Below are 14017 nucleotides of genomic sequence, written 5' to 3'. Positions count from 1 at the left end.
GTACTCTTTTTAAGGATGCCGTAAGTTTGTCTTATCTTGTGATAAATGTCAAATAATTGGTGATATTGGTAGACGTCGGGAAATGCCTATGAATTATTCAGTTGTTATTGAACCATTTGATGTTTGGGGATTTGATTATATGGGACCTTTTCCATTCCCTAATGGGTATACACATATTTTGGTTGCTTTTGATTATGTCACTAAGTGTGTAGAAGCTATTTCAACTAGTAGTGCTGATCATAACATCTCCATTAAAATGCTTAAAGAAGTTATCTTCCTGAGGTTTGGAGTCCCTAGATATTTAATGACTGATGGTGGTTCACATTTTATTCATGGTGCTTTTCGTAAATTTCTTGCTAAATATGATGTCAACCATAGAATTGCATCAACCTATCATCCTCAATCTAGTGGACTAGTTGAACTTAGCAATAGAGAAACAAAGTTGATATTACAGAAAAACTGTCAATAGGTCCCGAAAGAATTGGTCTAAAAAACTTGATGATGCACTTTGGGCCTATAGAACCGCTTATGAAAATCCTATGGGAATGTCTCCATACAAAATGTGGTTTATGGAAAAGCTTGCCATTTACCTCTTGAGTTAGAACACAAAGCATATTGGGCCATTAAAGAACTCAACTATGACTTCAAACTTGCCGGTGACAAGAGGCTATTTGATATTAGCTCACTAGATGAATGGAGAACCCAAGCTTATGAAAATGCCAAACTGTTTAGAGAAAAAGTTAAAAGATGGCATGACAAAAGAATCCAAAAGAGTGAATTCAAAGTTGGTGAATATGTTCTATTGTACAATTCTTGTTTTAGATTTTTTTGCAGGAAAACTTCTTTCCAAATGGGAAAGACCTTATATCATCGACGAAGTTTACCGCTCTGGAGCTACTAAGATCAATAATGCCAAAGGAACTAATCCGAAGGTGGTCAATGGACAAAGAATTAAGCACTATATTTCAGTTACACCTATTAATGTTGAAACTAACATTATCGAAACCATGACACCAGAGGAATACATAAAAGAGACCTTCCAGAACACTTCAGAACCCTGAAAAGGAAGAGGTACACGATACGGTAAGTAAACCGACTCCAAAAATTCCGCAAAAATATTTTCTATCAGTTTTAGAATATTAGAAAAAAACGGGAAGGCAACCCAGGTGCCCACTAGGCACCAGGGCGCGCCTGCCCCACCTGGCGCGCCCTGGTGGGTAGTGGGCCCCTCGTGCACCTTCCTGACTCCATTTTCCTGTAGCATACTTGTTTCCCAAGATAAAAAATCTTTATATATACCCCTAGACGATTTGACCATCGCATCATGGAGAAATCCTCTGTTCATGTTTCGTGTTGTTTTTCCATCAGATCTAGATCGCCATGGCTTCACCTAGCTCTTCCAAGGATAAGTTCTTTGAGAAGGTCAATAACTCCTACCTATCGGAGGTGTTGAAGCACCCTCAAGCCATTGAGATGCGTGAGGGGGTGCTCCACATCCGGGATGTTCAAGGTCCCAAGAAGATGGGAAGCATGGAGGCCAAGCTCGAGGCGGTGGAGCAGGAGATCTTCAAGTGCCAAGGGGTGGTGGAGCATGGACTTAGTGCCAATCACTCCATGATCGTGGAATTCACCCGTGATCACAAGGTGGATGGCCGGTCTATGAAGGGCATTGTCTTCACCTTCAACGAGCAAATCAATTTTCCGCAAATGATCTTCAAAATCAAGTTTTCGAGTATGAAGCAAGCTAAAAGGTATGAGTTTAGCTGCCAGTTGCAGGACTTAGGAGACTCGTGCATCCTCTTATGATGGTGAAACCCTACCATGGAAGCCAGAGGGCAAACTTCCCACATCATCACCACCACCATCACCATCACCAAAGAAGGAGACTTGTGCACACGGGTATGGGCACTCTCCTTGGCTTTCACCAAGCTTGGGGGAGATGCCCCGGTATCGTATCACCATCACTTTTATTATCTTCACCAGTTTTTAGTTCGATCCTTAGTCATTTCATGATTTAGTTGAATAAAAGTTTAATATGATCTATTTTTGAGTGCTAGTTTTGTGATCTATCCATCTATGTAATCGAGTTGAGAGCTATATAATAAAGTTTAGTTCGAGTTTGTGCTTCTTTAGTTTCTTGTTTCAGTCAAAATAAAGGAAATAATGAAAAAGATCATATGCTAATCTTATGGTAGGTAATGACACCACATAAGGAAAAGTATAAGTGGTAACATTTATTGAAAATTGACAAACATAGCATTGGTCAATAATGCAATTCATGAAAGAATTAATAAGGAAGAGAAGATTCACGTGCAAATATACAATCTTGACATCTTTTATGATTGTGATCCCCCATTAAATATCTTATGCCAAATTGTTGATGTCGGACAAGGAAGACAACATAACGATTTATGTTTGTTCATATTCACATAGAAGTTATATTGTCATAGATCCTCCAACATGTGATGCTTGCCCAATATCTTTGCTAGCCAAAAATCTGCACTAAGTAGAGATACTACTTGTGCATCCAAAACCCTTAAACCCAAATCCATGTTTTGAGAGTCCACCATACCTACCTATGGATTGAGCAAGATCCTTCAAGTAAGTTTCCATCGGTGCATAAGGGAATAAAAATTTCTTCTAAATGTGTTTGATATTTTAGTGTAAGGGAAAATAAGCGATGTACGAACTTGTGATGTCAAAGTAATAAAAGCAATGGACTGCATAATAAAGATTGCTATCATAAGGGGCAATATAACGTGACGTTCTTTTGCATTAAGAGATTGTGCATACAAAACCAAAAAGCGCATGACAACCTCTGCTTCCCTCTGCGAAGGGCCTATCTTTTACTTTTATGTATTTGCTTTTTATGCAAGAGTCAAAGTGTTCTCCTCTATTCCTTTTTATTTACTCTTTTGCAATCATCATCCATCATGTGGTGGGGAAAGATCCAGGCACATATATCCATTTGGATATGAGTGATCATGAGTTATTATTGTTGACATCACCCTTGAGGTGAATAAGTTGGGAGGCGAAACTATAAGCCCCTACCTTTCTATGTGTCCGGTTGAAACTTTTTGATCCATATATGTATTGTGAGTATTAGCAATCATAGAAGACTAAATGATGGTTGAGTATGAGGACTTGCCAAAAGGCTCCGATACGAGACCCTTCCTGAAAATATGATGAATTGAAATTGCAAAGCTGACTAAGAATATAGTTTGTTAGTTTTTTAATAAGGTTTATACTTAATACTTCGATGTTGTGATGAATTGTTACTTGCTCATGAGAAGTTTTATGATAATAAAGTTTGTTGTTGTTATAATAATAAGCATGACGCTACTATGTCTGTATTTTGTTTTTATCGACACCTTTCTCTCTAAACATGTGGACATGATTTTCAATATCGGCTTTCGCTTGAGGACAAGGAAAGTCTAATCTTGGGGGAGTTGATACGTCCATTTTGCATCATGTTTTCCTACTATTATTTATATTATTTTTATTCATTATAACACTTTGTTGAGTAATTCTAATGTCTTTTCTCTCATAATATGCAAGGTTTACATAAAGAGGGAGAATACCGGCGGCATGAATTTTGGACCTAAAAAACTACGTTAGAGGTACCTATTCTGCATATATCCAAATGAGCTGAAATTTTACGGAGAATTATTTTGGAATATATAATAAATATTGAAGAAAAGAAATACCAGAGGGGGCCACCTCTAGTGCCCGTCTACTGGTACATAAGGTCTTTTGACCTAGAAAATAACAAAGAGAGGACTTTTGGGACGGAGCTTCGCCATCTCGAGGCGGAACTTGGGCAGGAGCACTTTTGCCCTCCGGCGGAGCGATTCCGCCCGGGGAACTTCTCTTCGGGAGGGGGAAATCAAAGCCATCATCATCACCAACAACCCTCTCATCTTTGGGAGGCCAATCTTCATCAAAATCTTCAACAACACCATCTCATCTCATAACCCTAGTTCATCTCTTGTGTTCAATCTTTGTACCGAAACCTCAGATTGGTACCTGTGGGTGACTACTAGTGTTGATTACATCTTGTAGTTGATGCTAGATGGTTTATTTGGTGGAAGATTATATGTTCAGATCCATTATGCCATTTAATATCGCTCTGATCTTGAGTATGAATATTATTTGTGAGTAGTTGCCCTTGTTCTTGAGGCCACGGGAGAAGTCATGTTGCAAGTAATCATGTGAATTTGATATTTGTTTGATATTTTGATGATATGTATGTTGTGATTCCCTTAGTGGTGCTATGTGAATGTTGACTACATGACACTTCACCATCTTTGGGCCTAAGGGGATGCATTGTGGAGTAGTTATTAGATGATGGGTTGCTAGAGTGACAGAAGCTTAAACCCTAATTTATGTGCTATTCCGTAAGGGGCTGATTTGGATCCACATATTTAATGCTATGGTTAGATTTTATCTTAATTCTTCTTTCGTAGTTGCAGATGCTTGCGGGAGGGGGGGGGGGTTAATCATAAGTGGGAGGCTTGTTCAAGTAAGAACAACACCCAAGCACCGGTCCACCCACATATGAAATTATCAAAGTAGCGACCGTGAATCAAACCAACATGATGAATGTGACTAGATGGAATTCCCGTGTGTCCTCGAGAATGCTTTGCTTACTATAAGAGATTGTTTTGGCCTGTCCTTTGCTACAAAAAGGATTGGGCTACCTTGCTGCACCTATTGTTACTATTGCTACTTGTCACTTGTTATAAATTATCTTGCTATCAAACTACCTGTCACCGACAATTTTAGTACTTGCAGAAATTACCTTACCGAAAACCGCTTGCCATTTCCTTCTGCTCCTCGTTGGGTTCGACACTCATACTTATCGAAAGGACTACGATTGATCCCCTATACTTGTGGGTCATCAGACTTGCTGTAAAAATATTGTATAATTATAATACAAACATTACCTACTGTATGCTAACACAATTCTAATGCTCACATGTCAATGGGGCTTGGCAAGTTCTAAACACAAGCAGGGAAAGAAACTATAACAACAATTTGTGAAAACAAGATAGTCCATAAAGATGCAGATGGTAAATATACTTATTAACTCCAAAAATTCTGAACAATTAGGACGTAGTAAACAATTTGTATAGAAGCAATGTGTATAACTTGCAAAAAATTCCACTTTCCAGTAAAATATGAAAATTCAAACACTACAGGAAAAGTTTTTGTTTTTGCACTGCACATACCAAACAAGCAATTTAAACATCCTAAAGGTAAATCTTGACACAACATGGTAATTATTTTTCTTGAAAAGTTTCTGTAATCAAGGTTCACAAAGTTTTCATGGGCATGAACAAAGTTCAAGGCTAGCCCCCACTTCCACATTGCTCATCCGTCTCACTTTTACTTTTCTCTTTGAAAAAGTTTTAGGTTCCCTTTTATATATTTTTTGTTTTTAAACTTTTAAAAATCACACAATAAAATAAAATGACTCTCTAAAACTTTAACGGTGACTTCCAGGTAGCATTTTCTTTAAAGCTATCAAGCTAGGCATAAAGTGCTCAAGTAATCAATCCACCCGAATCCCAAGGTATATCAAAGCCGATTTTCATTAACAATGATTTATAATTTTGTAGTGAGCACAAAGCAACATATATCATAGAACAACAGAGTCTTAACTCTCTTCCTATGCATCAGCATGTCATAAAAGAACCACTCATGCTCACCAAGTAAACGTTGATGCATAGTATAAACAGTTTCTCGCAATTTTATCATACTAGAAACATAGAGAGGTGGGGATGTAGTTCGTCTCTCATACTAATTGCAAGTAGGATCAGCAAGCACATGCACATTATATCCATCAAAATCATCATGTGTAACGGTAAGATGCAACCCATCAATATAATCATTAATAAGTGTAAACTTCTCTGATATAGTGTAGTTGGGAGAATTCAAAAAGATAATAGGACTATCATGTGTGGGTTATAGAAAATTTATCTCCATAAACATCATTCATATTGGCATCATGGCCACAAGCATAGTAAGCATCAAATTCATCAAAAAGGGATGTTTCAAACGAATCCGAGGGATCATAGCATTCATCCTTCGGTGAGCATGAAGGAAAATTAAACAATGTATGGTTTGAAGGGTTACTCTCATTAGAAGGTGGGCACGGGTAGCTAATTCGCTCTCCCTCCTTTCGTTCTTCGCTCTGCTCCTCATCTTTTTCATCTAATAAGCTCGCAGTTTCCACAATTTCTTCTTCCATAGATTCCTGCAAAACATTAGTCTCTTCTTGGACATGAGGGACCTTCTCAATAAATTCAATAATATCGGTGTTGTATTTATAATTTTCATGGCAATATTTAATTATAACATAATTTTCAGATCTATAAAGAGCATCATCATGATCTTCATACTTTTCAAACAAAGATTCAATTTCATAAGCACATTTAAAAGCAACAAATTCTTCTATTTGTTTCACATTATAGTAACCATATACACCATTAGCATAAGAAGCCTATGTTTCATTAACATTAAATTCACATTGAAAGGAAAGTTGTGGAGTCTCCATGTTAGAGTAACAAGTATAATCATACATAGAGCACATATTCCAAGCATACCAATGCAATATTTTAATTTGATCCCATACATGTTTTCCTTTTTGAGACAAATGATAATCTCTAAAGTATTCCTGGTGATCCAAAGTATCTCCCATTATCAAGTTGAATGGGGATTTATCAAAGTATTATTTAATGTTTTCCACATAACCAACATAGGAGGTTTTAGGAGGTTCCCCATCTCTATGAGTAGCAAGTACAACTAATTTTTTTGGTGTTTCGTGTTTCATATTCATAACTAAAGATATAAAACAACATAGAACCGAAAGTAAAATATATTTATAGATAATGCCAACAAGCACACACGAGAATATTCAACCCATGCTATTGTTCCCCAGCAATGGCGCCAGAAAAAGGTCATGATATTGATGATCGTTTGTAGCCTTTTTCGATAAGTAAGAGTGTCGAACCCAACGAGGAGTTAAAGGTAAGATTTGTATTCTCTTATAACTCTACGCCCACCAACTCTTGCTCTACCTAGAAACAAGTAATACAACTGCTTTGTAGGAATAAAACTAGAAGTACTTTGCAAAAATAATAAAAGTTAATTTGTTTAGTAAAGAACTTTTGTAGAACAATGAGAAAGATTGTCCCTAGGTAATTGAATATAACACGATAGATATTTATCATATGCAATGAGGGAGAGACATATGCTAACATACTTTTCGTACTTGAATCACGTGTTTTTATGATTGAAACTTTAACAAGTATCCACAACTATTGAAGATCATTAAGATAAAATCCAATCATAGCATTAAGTAACAAAATTCATTTACTTCCATACGCAAAAACCCCTTTACTCGTGTTTAAACTTTTGTCACCCTCGCAACCCATTATAAGCAAATCATGAACGTATTGCAACAGCCTGCCGTGAAAATTTCCACATGTGTGCGCGGTACAACTCATATCAATCACATCATACCACAATTAACCCGTAGGATAAAAGGAATCTACTCAAACTACACTCCACCTGGCACATGACAAAAGCACCGAAACCTCACTGACTGAAGGGCCCGAGCACAACAAAGCAGCGACGGTTTAGTCCTTGACAAGAGTCAAGAGGTGAAGAGGTTCGGCGGCTAATCCCGGTCCTGCTCTCGCCTCAAGTGCTTTTCCGGCTTCACACACAAAGCAAACACCTCAGTTCAGCTCTCCCCGTTCACCACCCAGGGCCAGGGGTCAGGCACTGTTCCACTGGTGAGTGATGGCGATGGTCACGGCTGACGCCTCCGCCGCCGCCGACGCCGCCACCAAGCAGCCAGAAGCCGACAAGGATTACAGCTCCTACAACGGCGCCTCCACCGCGGGTGTGGGCGGAGGGGCCCGCCGCGGCGGCGGCGGCGGCGTTGTGGAATCTGTGGTGGCGCGGTGGAAGCGGGAGGACATGCTCGACAAGTGCCCCCTCGCGCTGCACGCCGCCGCCGCCGCCTTCGCCTTCGTCGCGCTCGTGCTCGTCGCCTCCAACCAGCACGGCGACTGGATGCAGTTCGACCGCTACCAGGAGTACATGTGCGCCGATTTGAGCTTGGCCGCCTAGGGCTGGTCTTCGATCCGGGCTTCTCAAGCTTCTTACATGTGCTGCCTTGTTGCTAGGTACCTGCTCGCGATCGCGGCGCTGGCCTTCGCCTACTCGCTCGCGCAGGCGCTGCGGCACGCGCACCGGATGCGCGGCGGCGCCGACCCCATCTCCGCGCCGTCCGCGAGGCTTTTCGATTTCATTGCTGACCAGGCGAGTTGCTTCGACCTGTTAGTTTGCAGCTGTTATCATCATTTCTACTTGTTATCTGATAAGAGTTCATGTGGTTTGAATCTCTCAATTGGACCAATGTGTGCTGCTCAGGGAGGGGAAAGCAGGGAACCGTATATAATATTAAGAGATAAGAGATCTCAGCAGATAAAGTGTGGCCGAAATTTACCATGTTAAAGTAAGAATAGGGACAGGGGAGTAGAGATTCCAAATCCATTTGTAAAGGAGACATCAATCCACTAGATTCCAAATGAGCTAAGCGCTCAATACACTGATACCCTGATTGATACTGTATTGTTCTTCGATTGGCTTTGGAATGGGGGCGTCTTTTAACTGTTAAAGATTGGCAACCCAACAAATTACAACCCATAGCGCCTCTTGTTTCTTTGTGGAAACAACTAAAATATGGTACATGTAGCTCTCAATAGTGGTCCAATAGTTCAATCTGTATGGCAACCCAACAACAACCATCTCTGATAATGTTGTGGCGGTGGAATGGGGAGATTGGAGTGGTTGGGGAGTGGTTAGGGCCAGCCATGAGCTATTAGAAGTTGCTCTGTGTTCAATGTATGTTCTCAATCATTGGCTTGCTTCGAGCTTTGGAATAGTACAATACTAGATGGCAAAAAATAGTTCATGTTGTCCATTGCATGTTGTGTAAATACAGATAAATGGATGTAATTGTCAACTTTCAAATGTTTTGGGACCACATTTACTTAGGATGCCCTGGAGGGTATGAATGTTTTAAACCCGTGCTGTTGCTACTTAATTAAGGTTTTCTTATGAGCTTCTGCCTTCTGCGAATAATATGATTGTTTAGCAGCTTACTTTCATGGCTTTGAATCCCATGTGAAGAAACAATGGAATTTGTATTAGTGGACCCCAATATGCTACTGATACTTAGAAGTAGTTTTGCTGGAACTTGGCCCTTGCTAAATTTACTTTACCGGTGCAAATAGCTAGGTTTTGTTAATTAATGAAAGTATTACTAATAATGTGGCTAGTCAGAATGCTGCAGTCCATGAAATTCTTACACACGCATGCTTAAGGAAATCAGGTTTTGGACCAAACATGTTTTCCATGTTAACCCTTAGATTTTCCGGATAATGGCTAAACTGCTGTTGTGGTTATATTTTATCTCAGGTTTTTGTTTTGTGCCATGGTACCGTGTTGAATGCAAGATTACAAAATAGTAGGATATTCTGGATTGAGCTAGCTTCCAAAACCTGCATTGGACTTGCCTGTCAATTGTTGTGTTTCTTCAAAACATGCCAGTCAAAATTTCATAAAGATGAAATTTGTTGCCCCTGCTAATAGAAACTGGTGAACACATTCGCAGGTACTCGCATACTTGCTGATGTCTGCTCTATCAGCGGCTATCCCTATCACGAACCGCATGAGAACAGCTGTGATCAACAACTTCACTGATGCGACCGCTGCTGCCATCAGCATGGCCTTCCTTGCATTTGTTGCCCTCGCCTTGTCAGCCACGGTTTCGGGCTACAAGCTCTCCAGACAAATGTACATGTGATGATGTGAATCTTCACTGTAAAAGAGTTAACTGTGACACGAATCATTCATTTCAGAGAAGCAAAATGTGTGGTGTCCCTCTTCCGCACGAATGTCTTGTGCCTTACGGTGATTGGTGTTCATTTTTGGTAGCCACCACATTTGTACATAGGTTTACATGCAGCATTCCTTAATAGTACAATGCTATTTTCAAGTTATGTTCTTCCATTGTGACTCCGACAACATATTGCTGCTGTGATGAGATAGGCTGGAGCTATGCTGCGGAGGAGCCTCTACCTGAGGATCAAACTTTAACTCTGAACATACCATATTTGGCGTACTCTACATGGCACACTCCCGGGTACGAAGCATCTGTGAAGTAGATCTAGCTGGTGAGGCGGTGCTGCGGTATTTACTTCTTCTGCCAGAGCGGGATTTGTGTCTCATGGGTAATCAGAATGTGCGTGAAAAATGATTGCCATCTCAGCCTAGTACTACTTGTGGGAAAGGCGTAAATTGGTGCACTGCCATCTCAGCCCAGTACTTGTTGTGGGAAAGGCGTAAATTGCTGCACAAGGAGACAACTCAGAACACCGACTAGATTTTTATGAGGATATATGCTCTTATGGCCAGTTTTATTACTGCTTTATCTCCAAAGGTCTCCATGAAAAGAGGGGGTTGGTCATGCCCTCCCGTGGGTTTTGTTAAACTTAATGTTGATGCTTTTTTTTACCATGATTTGCGTACGGGTATGATTGACGTGATACTAAGAGATGACAAAGGCAGATTCATCGTTGGGAGGAATTGAAAGATAAACTGGTGCGCGGATGTCCTGTTGGCTGAAGCTTTGGCTCTCGAACTTGATATATCGCTTGCGCAAAGGACGGTATGCAATCATATTATTAATTCGGTCAACCTGTAGGTGATTGATACCATGGAGGATGGAAAACGGTCGAAACGGCTGGCAGCGGCAGCCATTGATGATTGTTTTCATTTTGCTTGAGATTTCCCTATTTCTAGGTTCAAGCATTGTGATATAAAAACAAATAAAGTTTCTCACAAGCTTGCTAGATTAGCTCAATTTTCTTTGACTTTTGATTGGTTTGAGGAGCCATGAAATGAAATTGTACACGTCCTCACAAATATATTTTTTTGAGAAGGAGGATATACCCCCGGCCTCTACATCGGGGCGATGCATGCAGGCATTTTATTATTTATTCACAAAGACCCTACAAAGTAATACATCGGTAAGCCTGGAGCCACTATCTAGGCAACACCTGTTGCTACTCTTATCCCCTTGATGAAGGTGTCCCGAACGTCCGAGCCGAATATCAAACAGACATCGCACCAAAGCCTAACATCTGAAGCCGGATGCCCTAGCCCAGCCACGCACCGGCACTGTCGGAGGTGAGGGTGAGGACGGCTGGGCATGAACCTGAAATTTCTTTCCGCAGTTGGCAACGGTGGAAAGGGGCCTCCTTCTCCACCCTTAGGATAAGGGGCTCGCGGCGGGACATCGAGTTTCTGCACGCGAGCAAGTTCAAATGCTCCTTCATGAACAACAAAATAAAAAAAATAGGAAACAAAACATAGAAAACTGTTTTTTAACAAACAGATAAATTGTCTACATACTTGTGCATTCTCGTGAAGAAAAACATTTCTAAATGCTCTGGGTAAAAACTGATTCTCCAAAAAAATGAATTCATTTTGGAGCATTGATTTTGTTTTTTCCCAGAACGTTTAGAAGAGTTTTTTATTCATGAAAAATTGCACATATGTATACATGTAGCCAATATTTGATGCCAACAAATCATTATTTTTATTTGGTTTTCTAAGTTTTACTGTTCTTCACGGTGCATTTGAGTTTGTGAACAAAAGTACACTTTTCGTTCGAGTGAAAATTTTGATACCTTATATTCTTTCCGTTCCTAAATATAAGTCTTTTAGATATTTGAATATAGACTAAGTACATATGAATATAAACGTATTTTAAAGTATCGATTCACTCATTTTGCTCCATATATAGTCCATATTATAGAATTTCTAAAAAGACTTATATTTAGAAACGGGAAGAATATTATATTATATTATATATATATAGCCTGGTACAGGGTCTCTGCCCGAGACAATTTTTTACATGTAGAGCCAAAAAACCGCTTATGTGGATGCTCTAAGAGCATGTCTAGCAGATCCCGGAAAAGTGGTTAAACCTGTTGTCGGCGTTCTGAGAACGGGGTCCCCAGACTTGCCTACCTGCTGCCTGCGGCGTGGCTCCACCAGTGGACCAGTACGGCCCGTCTTCATCAACCCAACACTCAAGACCCTCGTGAGGGGCCGAGCCTCGCGGGACGGACGACACAAGGCCTCCTCAGGAGTGGCCTCACCAGGCAAGCTCGTGAGGAGGCGGAGAGATCAAGGCAAGGGGTACCTCGCGAGGTGCCCATGACGCAAGCCATGACGATCGAGACCAGGCGAGCGCCGGCCCGCGTAGTGTCCTCGTTTCCTCTTTGGTGCAAAGGGGGCAGGCGCAGGCGCGAAGTACCGAGGCATCAGGCAAAGGTTTCCATATCGGTGCAACGAGACCAAGACCAGCAGGACGGCAGGACGGAGGTCATCATGGAGCCCAAGACGGCGTCACCACCAGCGCCTTTGGCAGGCGAAGACCGCCCTTAGTCAGGATAGCATGTACTAGCTGTCCCCTTTCAAAATGGCTGTTGTTGGATCCCGTCCCGCTCAATATTTGGGAAGAGGACCAGGGCCTCTATAAATAGGGCTAGCGACCACAGTAGAAGAGGGAAGTTAAGTTCATCCGCACACCACACCACCTCAAGAACACCTCTCCTCGCGAGGCTATTCTTCCTTTGTATTGTTCATCACCAGCCCAAGAGGCAATCCACCACCACACACAGGAGTAGGGTATTACACCACAATGGTGGCCCGAACCTGTATAAATCTTGTGTCCCTTGTGTTGTTCATCGTGCTAGCTTAGAGATCGCGGCGAGGTTGAGGGCGTGTTTCGGTAGGGGGAAATCTTCGTGCGCACCCCAGTGTTCGAACCTTAAGGGTTTTGCCGGAACCCGATATCCGACATTTGGCGCGCCAGGTAGGGGGTGCGCCGAAATCTTCCTCCCACTGATCCGCGTCCCCCCGCTTCATCGCATCCATGTCCGATGACCCTATGCCCGGCGCCGACCGCTGGGCCGCCTGGCCGGCTCGGGCCACGCCGCCTGCCCAAGAAGACCTCAACCCCGCGTCCCAGGCAACCCACGCACCGCAGAATGCTGCGGGGCGCGGGCGACGTGGTCACGCACTGCCCGCCCTTACTCCGCGGTAGGTACGATCAGCCGCAAGGGCCTCAAGCCACACCGCAGCCACGGCGCCGCACACCCAACGGGAACAAGCAAACATGAGAGTCGCGCTCACTGTGGCTCGGGAGCTGCTACGATGCAGGTTGATGGAGAGCGGTCGGGATACGCCGCTGGAGCGCGTTGCCGAGCTCCTGGATGCCACAGCCTCGGGGGCACCGCCCTTCTGTTCCAGCTTCCACCCCGGGCCCCGGGCGGATCACGCGACAGGCCTCTCCGCGCCCGCACACCCTCATACACACCCCAAGGCGGCGTCGACACCAGCTCAACCATCGACGCCGGACGTCAGGCTGCACCAGCACCACCTCCGATGAACGAGGGCATGCGCATCGCCGCCTACGGCCCAGGCGGGCCGCTGCCCTACCATCCTCAGGACGGCGCATTAGGCCAGGCCACATGGAGCGTGGGGCACTACGGCAAAGTCTTCGAGGCAGTGGCCTCGGAGGCTTACGTGCCTCGCATGGTGGATCGGGAGGACGCGCTGGAAGACGACCCTGGCTCGTTCCTCGGGTCAGGCTGGGAGGACGAGACGCTAGAAGCCAAGCCTTTTCAGGAGCCTCAAGGAAGCCTCACCAACCGCTCTGGCAGCAGCAGCTACCGGGTACCGCTAATTCCTCAGGAACAAGCTTATGCTAACCATGGGTCGCAGGAGGTTTAGGTCACAGCAGCGGACGGCTACCCCAGCTCGGCATCCTCCCTGCCGCCAGGAGGAGCGCACTGCGGCTGCAGGAGAGGGGCCGGTAGCCAGGCCCCTCCCCACGGTGCACGAAGCAAGGCGTCCCCCGGAGGTA

The 14017-nt window shown here is 43.1% G+C and overlaps 1 protein-coding gene across 1 annotated transcript; it reads left to right on the top strand.

Annotated features, from left to right (window-relative positions):
- The first annotated feature begins 7693 nt into the window (after window positions 1-7693).
- LOC119296382 (CASP-like protein 4B2) lies at window positions 7694-10089 on the top strand. Its single transcript, XM_037574777.1, has 3 exons — window positions 7694-8114; window positions 8199-8334; window positions 9692-10089. Exons 1-3 carry the CDS (start codon window positions 7810-7812, stop codon window positions 9881-9883), a joined length of 633 nt encoding a protein of 210 aa, XP_037430674.1. The 5' UTR covers window positions 7694-7809; the 3' UTR covers window positions 9884-10089.
- The last annotated feature ends 3928 nt before the right edge of the window (window positions 10090-14017 follow it).

Source organism: Triticum dicoccoides, chromosome 4B (assembly GCF_002162155.2).
Source record: "Triticum dicoccoides isolate Atlit2015 ecotype Zavitan chromosome 4B, WEW_v2.0, whole genome shotgun sequence".
NCBI lineage: Eukaryota > Viridiplantae > Streptophyta > Magnoliopsida > Poales > Poaceae > Triticum > Triticum dicoccoides.
This window is presented reverse-complemented; position numbering and strand designations above follow the sequence as displayed.

Bases quoted from the DNA above. Each gene is read 5' to 3' on its own strand.
- LOC119296382 (XM_037574777.1), top strand. From the start codon at position 7,810: ATGGCGATGGTCACGGCTGACGCCTCCGCCGCCGCCGACGCCGCCACC. The intron at 8,115-8,198 runs GTGCGCCGATTT...CCTTGTTGCTAG, and splicing joins GACCGCTACCAGGAGTACAT to GTACCTGCTCGCGATCGCGG. The intron at 8,335-9,691 runs GCGAGTTGCTTC...ACACATTCGCAG, and splicing joins TCGATTTCATTGCTGACCAG to GTACTCGCATACTTGCTGAT.